Source organism: Aspergillus fischeri, genomic scaffold (assembly GCF_000149645.3).
Source record: "Aspergillus fischeri NRRL 181 1099437636266 genomic scaffold, whole genome shotgun sequence".
Lineage (NCBI taxonomy): Eukaryota > Fungi > Ascomycota > Eurotiomycetes > Eurotiales > Aspergillaceae > Aspergillus > Aspergillus fischeri.
The window spans coordinates 1,254,294-1,263,172 of NW_001509760.1; the positions used below are offsets into that span (position 1 = coordinate 1,254,294).

Consider the following 8,879-nt stretch of genomic DNA (forward strand, 5'->3'; position numbering starts at 1 on the left):
ACCCTCAATCTCAACAATGAGGCCCATTGCTTGATTGATGGGATCTGTAGATTCAGATGAAACTTGGGAATATCTCGGATGAGAGTATTATAGATACTTGCATCAATTTTTTCGCGTTGACGTTTTGGTTGGAGATCTGGAGCTCTGATAAATGGGCCGAGCTTGGCTGAGAGCCAAGATTACGGAAGAACTGCATTGCATTGGGTCTTTGAGACACCAACTCCAAGGGTACTTTGCGGAATGATTTGGATGCTCTTGACAGATATTGTCCATCCGTTCGAGCGGCAATTTCTCGAGTCAGATTCGGGTGGTTTGACTTAATGTGGACTCAGTACCCAGAAGATACTCTACTCTGTACTCCGTACCTCTATGAAATTTGAAGAGGCCGTGCGGGGTATGAGGGGTTTCTCCTCACGAGGGGGTGGTAAGGATGTGATGAGGGGTTGCACAGCTGTCTCGATTGGGAATAGTGCCATACCGATCCCCTCAGCTTAAGCAGGAGGTGGGTATTGAGGGCATCCGTTTGTTAGGATGAGCAGAGGGGTACCTGTAGAGGTAGAGATGTACTGACATCGTTAAGGCCGAGAATAAGCCGCGATTGACGTGTACTCTTTTAAGACTAATGTTGTGGACTATGCATGATCATCCTCCTAAGGCTGTTTGCTGCATGAGGCTGGACCCAGTATCCTCTCATCTGCCAAACCCCTCACTAAGAGGTCAAGGCACGCTTTTTCGGCGCTGCTATGCAAGGATATGCAGGTAAGAATCGCCAGATTGATGTCTGTAATTATCTGTAATTATCAGAGCAATCTGAATTGTTGTATTATTGTACGTTGTTGAACCCCGCACTGCCATAGTCTTTCGAGTCAGGCTTAGACGTAGCAGCATACCTTGGTCGCACCACAATAATGTCAATTAGGATACTTGTGCCAGTATTACATGCATATTCCAGATAAGCAATCATTGCTGGGTACTAGGATAATGATCCTATCATTTGTCGAGTAGCGCCAACTGTCAAAGCTCTCTCCAACTCCAACCACTCGCACTGTCTCTCTTGTCGTCCCGCATGCGGAGAGACCCAATAATCGATCATCCCACCCACTTTCCCATGGGTTCCGTCGATCCGTCCGTAAACTACTAGTAGTATTGTTTGTTACTTGAGGTGTCTTCCATGTTACCTCTGGAGTGAACCAGGTTGCTCTGGCACGGCCCACTGGCTGGTGGAGTTCCGCTCATCCCCAATGGATAGTGCCACATCCATCGATACCTTGATGGTTACTATGTGGTAATATGGTTCTACTATGCATAGGAGTAGTAGCAGTGGTGTTTTGAGAATTGGAGAGGGGCAGTTTACACCAGTCTGTTCGCCATAAAAATGGGTCTAATAAAGGACCCAGAGAGATCTATATATTTGGGGCCATGTCCCTGTAGTTCTGAATGCTCCTTTTCTCTGTATCAATATCTTCATCAGCATCAGCATCGTCTCTGCTCATTCCTTTGCTTGACCGAATCCGGTAAGTCTCTTGATATGTCACACCCTCTCCTCATTCTTCGCTCTTGGGTCTTCGTTCTACCTGAATAGCCATAATTAGAAGAGGATGATTCCCCACCTTCCACTGCCATCCGGCTTCCCCCCCGCCCTGCATCATGCTTCCATCTCGGCCATGGAATCTATGGTCCGATAACCATTGACTATCTGGCTCCAGGCGTAAAGTCAATGATGATTTAAATAGAGTGCTGACTCCCTCCTCAATCCTAGGTTCACCACTCAATTCATCCTTCCTCTTCCTATCTAACTCGATCAACTTCAATTCAAAATGGTATTTATCCGTTCTTTGTCCCGTCAGCTGCGGCGGCCTGCCACTTCTTTTCTTTCTACCAAAGGAACCTTTTCTCCCACCAGCAGTCCATTCCGGGCTGCTTCGCTGGGAGGTTCCATCTCTGGTGCACGAACGCTGACAGCCTCCGCCAATCTGCAGGGCAAGGTTCTTATGGTCCTCTATGACGTAAGTACCCGCAACAACATCTTTTTGCTACGATATGACACGGCCTGGAATCTGATCGACGATGAAAATAGGGCGGTGAGCACGCCAAACAGCAGCCTGGCCTTCTTGGTACCACCGAGAATGAGCTTGGTTTGAGAAAATGGATCGAGGAACAGGGCCACACTCTGGTCACCACGTCCGACAAGGAGGGCGAGAACTCCACTTTTGACAAGGAGCTGGTCGATGCCGAAGTCATCATCACCACCCCGTTCGTGTCCCATCTGGAGTCCTTCACACTGGAGCGCAATTACTGACCTTCTGTTGTAGTTTCCACCCCGGTTATCTCACCGCAGAGCGCTTGGCCAAGGCCAAGAACCTGAAGCTCGCCGTCACTGCCGGTGTTGGTTCAGACCATGTCGACCTCAATGCCGCCAACAAGACCAACGGCGGTATCACTGTCGCCGAAGTCACTGGCTGCAATGTTGTCTCTGTCGCCGAGCACGTTGTCATGACCATTCTGACACTGGTGCGCAACTTCGTCCCTGCCCACGAGCAGATCCGCAACGGTGAATGGGATGTTGCTGCCGTCGCCAAGAACGAGTTCGACCTCGAGAACAAGGTCGTCGGAACCGTTGCTGTTGGGCGTATCGGTGAACGTGTGCTCCGCCGTCTCAAGCCCTTCGACTGCAAGGAGCTGCTCTACTACGACTACCAGCCCCTTCGGCCCGAGGTTGAGAAGGAGATTGGCTGCCGTCGTGTTGAGAACCTCGAGGAGATGCTCGCCCAGTGCGATGTTGTCACCATCAACTGCCCCCTGCACGAGAGCACTCGCGGGCTCTTCAACAAGGAACTCATCTCCAAGATGAAGAAGGGTGGGTTTTGCTATCATGTTCCACTCGCGAACGCCATATCCGCTAACTGTCTCTAGGCTCTTGGCTCGTCAACACTGCCCGTGGTGCTATTGTTGTCAAGGAGGACGTTGCCGAGGCCGTCAAGTCCGGCCACCTCCGCGGCTACGGTGGTGATGTCTGGTACCCTCAGCCCGCCCCCAAGGACCACCCTCTTCGGTACGTCCAGGGCCCTTGGGGCGGTGGTAACGCCATGGTTCCTCACATGTCCGGTACCTCGATCGACGCCCAGATCCGTTACGCTCAGGGCACCAAGGCCATCCTCGACAGCTACTTCTCCGGTCGCCACGACTACAAACCTGAGGATCTCATCGTCAAGGACGGTGACTACGTCACCAAGGCCTACGGTCAGAGACAGAAGTAAATGTCACAATCACTTTATGAAGCGAATGACTGAATGTATTAATTCTTGCACATTTCTTCGGTTCGGCTCACCTTTATGAGTGACTTACCCATCTTATGATACCTAAATGGCATTTCTCTTTCTTCAATCCGTTGGTTACTGGGCGAGTTCAAACTCGGTTCTTGCTCTTAAATATTGTATGGTTCGAAGTGGAAGGTTAGTAGCTGATTGTAGTGTTATGATCGAGCTACCAAGCCACGTATGCGGTTAATTGCTTGACACCCACGACAGATGCCCAGCGATGTTTGTGGCAGTGCAGTGTCCTCACTACTCAGTGCTTGTCAGGTTGGCATACATTGTTTGGCTTGGGACTAGCTGGTGGGGACCGTCGTCGATCAGTAAAGCTTAACCCTTTTAGAGTTGTTTAACCTGTAGGCGCAATCTTGCTCCCTTGGAACCATGATGATACTGTCAATAGTCCAATACAAGCATGATCTGTTACCCTCACAATAGTTGAGAGCCGATTCAATTTTTGTTTCAAAAACTGGACTTTCCTCAAATCACCTTGATCTGAAAGCTAGGAGCTCAAGGCCATAGTGGACTGCATGGCACTCAAGTTATCAACTTCAGTTGAAGTACTATATACCTGTAAATATATGTGAGTATCAAGCCCAATGGAGCATACATTCTGTTTCGATGCATAAACCTACGACTCCCCGTTTACCTCGTGTGTATTGTGCAGGAAACGTGCGGGGTCGGCCATTGCTTTGGACAATCGAAATGAAGATTCGGACGTTAGTCAATAGGATAAACAATGCCATTGAAAGCTACAATGCCCGAGCGAGGTTATAGAGTCCTACGCGTAAATGATAAATCTAGTGTTGTGGAGTCAGCATTCGTCGCACATCTAACATCATTTGGTATGTACCCTAGCGTCCCTAGCCAGCCTTCTGATCCGATATTGCCACGGTATTCGGGGGATTGTATACGTCTGCTGGACAGGTCACTTGGGCATCTACTGTCTATCAAACATTCTAACGAGTTCTGCTATATGTTAACTTCGGAAAGTTGGAAAGTTCTTGATGACATCTATCAGATACATGCGACAATATCTGAAGAATAGACTGCAGTCTTCATTCCGCTGTCTAATATGCATATACCCAAACGCCAGCTGTAACTGCAAGACAAACAAATAGTCGATCACAAATCATCGACCGACCCTTGAATGACCCTGATCATCCCCGTCATCATCGCTATCGTCCATGAACCCCTGCTCGAGGTCCCGGCTGAGTCGGCTACTTGCGTCAGCCGTATCCCGCCGTCGTTCAAGCGCTTCCCTCCGAGAAGGATCCATATCAATCCCGACCATGATTTCCCCCTCCTCGTCAAATATGCTAATGTTATCGTGTTGTGCGTCGGTCTGCCGCCGCCACGTCGATGGCAGGAAGAAGCGCATGACAGCATCAGCTACACGATCTCGCAAGGACAAAGTATGCGCAGAAATGGCTTGCAGCGGAAGATATTGTGAGTAGCGTTGATGATAGCGACGGAAGAACGGGACAATGAGGAATGAGAGGAGGAGATAGAGCGCCAGGGAGATTACGGCGGGTATAAGAAGGGTCTGAGCAGGAACAGATCATTAGAATCAACCCCGTCAGAATATGACACCGCAGAAAACTCACCTTGGCAAGACTTGACATGGAGCCCATCTTGACCGTGGCTCAACGTGATAGCTTGAGTTGCGTATACAGCTATAGGCAACAGCCCAGGTATAGGCTCAGGAGTATGACGGTGACGGGTCTCTGATCAACATGAAGCCATCATGCTCCCATCACACAAGAATAAGGCAATGCGACTAAATCTCCTGTAAATTCCCATTCAGGCACCCAGTAGCCCACACCTGCTGACGATTATTCTTACAGCCTGCTCTGCGTCGTGCATGCTGCAGACTGATGCGGATGATGACACGTGACTTTATCTCCTGAACGGAGAGAATGGTCACGTGAGTAAGCGGCCCCTACCGCGTTCTAGAGCCGCCTCTCACCCACCCCTAAACGAGTAATGCCCGCGCTTTAACCCTGACAAGCAATCGACGTTTCTAGCATCATCATAGTGCCCGCACAAGCAGGACAAGCGATCACACCCTTTTTGGGAGACCGATACCCCTCGCTTGTGGTGTTGCGCATCTTACGCATTCAGTCCGGAAGTGGAGGGAGGATTTAAAGTGTTACTATTCGGCGCCCTCCCCCCTCCTGTTCTAGCGCTGCTCCGCAGCGGGTATTCAACTGCTAGTCAGGTAGTCAGGAGTCCCAACTACGGTTTATTGGATTTGAGTTGGGTGTCGTTGACGCCCTTGCGCAGATTTGACAGCAACGGGGTTCGTCGGTTTCTGAAAACAACCTTGTCAGCGACAACGCTTCTGTTTTAAATCTTCTAGTTGTGGACAACGCTCATGCTGCGCCTTGCATCTCCCCAGCGACGCCCGTCAAGATGCCAACCACCACGTCTGCATCCGACAAATCGAGACAAACCTCGGCTGGCAAAGGATTTTTCGGGAGGAAGCTGCATAAGGAGAAGCCGGTAGATGATCGGTATGAGGGTTATGGAGGGTCGGAGAATCTCGCGCCCCCAGGAAACGCTGCTGGATCCCGTTCGTCCCGGCACTCGAAACGATCATCCGTCCAATCTGTGGATTACTCGCACGACTTCGATCCAAGCGGAATCTCGATGACCGCCGGTGTCATAACATCCATTCCCTTTGAGAGCCTTACTGCCGATACTAAGTCTCCGATACCGGTAGATTATCTGTCCAGGGCGGAGACATCGCCGCGAAAGGAGCCGTCGCCAAATCATCTTGCCAAGGGAGGCGGTGACTTTCATCAATACCCAGCATGGAACCCGACGGGACTACGAGAAAACAACGCCTTTTCCCATCCTACTGGGCCCCGTCCCCCACCGCACGCGTCCAATGTGTCTATGGTCGGGAGTACTGCAGGAGACAAGAGCACGAGGTATCAGCAGTGGGCAAGACCAGGCAGTTCGGCCACCAATGCTGGGTTCAGTCATAATTCTTCGTCCACTGTGGACTCATCATCGACGTCGCGGATGTCCCTTGATCAGACCAGCATCCATTCGTCTCTCTCTTCCAACACAAGGGGCTCGAGTTATATCTCTTCGGACGGCTCAGCACGGACGCTCACAACATCGCATTCGGGTGACCGTGGCACTCTATTCCCAAGCAGCGGCAACTCCAATCGATTCTCCACCGCCCAAGCGGCATGGCAAGCTGCTCAGCTGGCTACCCATCCTGCTGCACCGGCCCTCAATCCCGAGCAGTATCTCACGCGACCCAGGGACGATCGCATAGTGGACCAGCTGTTCCTTGACTTGATGCAAAAGCGAGGTTGGCAGAACCTTCCAGAGCAGGCCAAGCGGCAGATGCTGGCGTATCCCGCATCCAAGAAATGGACACTAGTACATCAGGACCGCTTGACGGAACTGCAGGGTGAACAGAAGCGGAGGCAGAATGCAAGGCAAACTCACGGCCATGACGGTCCAACCGGCATTCTCGAGCGGGCCGATGAAGAAGGGAGCCCGGAGTGGTATGTGAAGAAGGTCATGGACGACAGTATCACGTCGAAGCAATTGGCCAGCTTGAGTGTCAGTCTGCGAACGCAACCCATCAGGTAGGTTTCTTGCAACAGGCTTGCAGCATTCTATCTCCCGCTAATAAGATGACAGTTGGGTCAGAGCCTTTGTCGAAGCACAAGGTCAAATCGCTTTGACCAATGTGCTCTCCAAGATCAACCGCAGGAAAGCTTCGGGCCCTGTCCCCGCACCACCGACAGGCGACCGGGACTTGGATAGAGAGTACGATATTGTCAAGTGTCTCAAGGCCCTTATGAACAACAAATATGGCGCGGACGACGCAATCAATCATCAACAGGTCATTATCGCTCTTATCAGCTCGCTATTATCTCCGCGGCTGAACACAAGGAAATTGGTCAGTGAGGTCTTGACCTTCCTATGTCACTGGGCGGAAGGGGAGGGCCATCAGAAGGTGCTGCAGGCCATGGATCATGTCAAGAATCAGCACGGTGAAACTGGCCGCTTTGACGCCTGGATGCGAATCGTGGAGGTGACGATCGACGGCCGGGGCAAAATGGGCAGTTTAGTCGGTGCCAGCGAGGAGTATCGTAGCGGCGGCATTGGCATGGAGAATCTGCTCATGGAGTATGCTGTTTCAACCATGATGCTCATCAACATGTTGGTGGATGCGCCGGAAAATGACCTACAATTGCGATGCCACATCCGGGCCCAGTTCATCTCCTGTGGCATCAAGCGTCTCTTGACGAAGATGGAAGGCTTCCAATACGAGGTCATCGATAAGCAGATCGAGCGGTTCAGAGAAAATGAGGCCATTGACTACGAGGATCTCCTTCAGCGGGAGAGTAGCAGTATGAAGGATAGCATCGAGGGCGAGGTGAAGGACATGAGCGATCCCCTGCAAATCACAGATGCCATTCTAACCAGACTCAATGGGACTCGTGCCAATGATTACTTCCTTTCCGCTATGCAGCACATGCTTCTCATACGGGAAAACTCTGGGGAGGACGGTCTTCGAATGTTTCAGCTTGTCGATGCCATGCTCAGCTACGTTGCCATGGACCGGAGACTACCTGATCTGGATCTACGGCAAGGATTGACTTTTACAGTACAAAGTCTCCTGGACAGGCTCCATACTGATGCAGAGGCAAGGCGAGCATACGACGAGTCCCTTGAGGCGCGGCAGATCGCGGAGGCCGCAATTGCGGAACGGGACGAGATGAAGGCGCAGGTGGAGATGGGGGCAGATGGTCTCGTGAAGAAGCTGCAGAAGCAGATCGATGAACAAACGAGCATCATTGAACTTCAGACTAGGCAAAACGAGGCACTCAAGGCAGAGCTTGCCGATGTTCAGCGGCTGCGTGCTCAGGAGCTGCAGCGGAATGAACTGGAAACCAGAGAGCTCTATCTGATGCTCCGGGACGCTCAGGATATCGCTGCGTCGAATGCCAAGAAGAATAATCTGGCCGAGACCGATCCATCGCACATGAGGGGTATCCTGGACCGGGAAAGACTGTTGGAGCGGTTGGAGAAACAGCTTGAGCGGACGAAGACGCAATTCAAGCTGGAGGGCAAGGTCTGGGGGCAACATGGACCTTCCGACCGACTGCGCGAGCTACGGGAGCAGATGGACGGCGAACCTGACCCTGAGGACTTTCAGGAACAAGCTCGTCGAAACTTGGAAACTAGCGCTCTGGGTTCTGTTCATCGCAAGAGAAGCCATGTTCCGGAGATGGATGTTGCCAACGGTCAAGAGAGGCCATCGGACCAGAATGGGTCACTTCTCGTCAACTTTGGAAGACCCCGAATGGATCCGGAACAAGCGTCTGATTTGCTGGGGGAGATTGCTTCTAAGGTTCCAAAGATCGACGCTGAAGATGCCGAAGCCGACGAGTTTGATGCTCAACCAACTCAGCCCGAGACTGAAGAGGCTCAGGTCAGCCAGGATGAAAAAGTCAAGCCCGAGGACGAGGCTGAAAAGCCCGAAGAGAAACCTGTATCCGTGCCTGCACCTCCCCCTCCTCCCCCACCCCCACC

At 51.7% G+C, this 8,879-nt stretch overlaps 3 protein-coding genes across 3 annotated transcripts in view; 2 read left to right on the plus strand and 1 right to left on the minus strand.

The window, feature by feature from the left end:
- Window positions 1-1,817: 1,817 nt before the first annotated feature.
- Window positions 1,818-3,257, plus strand: fdh (formate dehydrogenase (NAD+) FDH1; the record flags this gene model as incomplete). Its single annotated transcript, XM_001257698.1, has 4 exons — window positions 1,818-2,006; window positions 2,078-2,253; window positions 2,313-2,857; window positions 2,914-3,257. The coding sequence occupies 4 exons, from the start codon at window positions 1,818-1,820 to the stop codon at window positions 3,255-3,257; spliced, it is 1,254 nt and encodes a 417-aa protein (XP_001257699.1).
- A 1,186-nt stretch (window positions 3,258-4,443) lies between these two features.
- NFIA_051480 (uncharacterized protein) lies at window positions 4,444-4,945 on the minus strand (the record flags this gene model as incomplete). The annotated part of the gene is made up of 2 exons (XM_001257699.1): window positions 4,444-4,857; window positions 4,919-4,945. The coding sequence occupies 2 exons, from the start codon at window positions 4,943-4,945 to the stop codon at window positions 4,444-4,446; spliced, it is 441 nt and encodes a 146-aa protein (XP_001257700.1).
- Window positions 4,946-5,726: 781 nt separating this feature from the next.
- Window positions 5,727-8,879, plus strand: part of NFIA_051490 (formin sepA) — a gene marked incomplete at both ends in the record, with an annotated part of 5,561 nt that continues 2,408 nt past the window's right edge. Inside the window, 3 exons of the mRNA XM_001257700.1 lie at window positions 5,727-6,922; window positions 6,978-8,778; window positions 8,831-8,879. The exon at window positions 8,831-8,879 is cut by the window's right edge and continues 1,514 nt beyond it. Coding sequence (XP_001257701.1) covers window positions 5,727-6,922; window positions 6,978-8,778; window positions 8,831-8,879 — 3,046 coding nt within the window. The remainder of the gene's footprint in view (window positions 6,923-6,977; window positions 8,779-8,830) is intronic.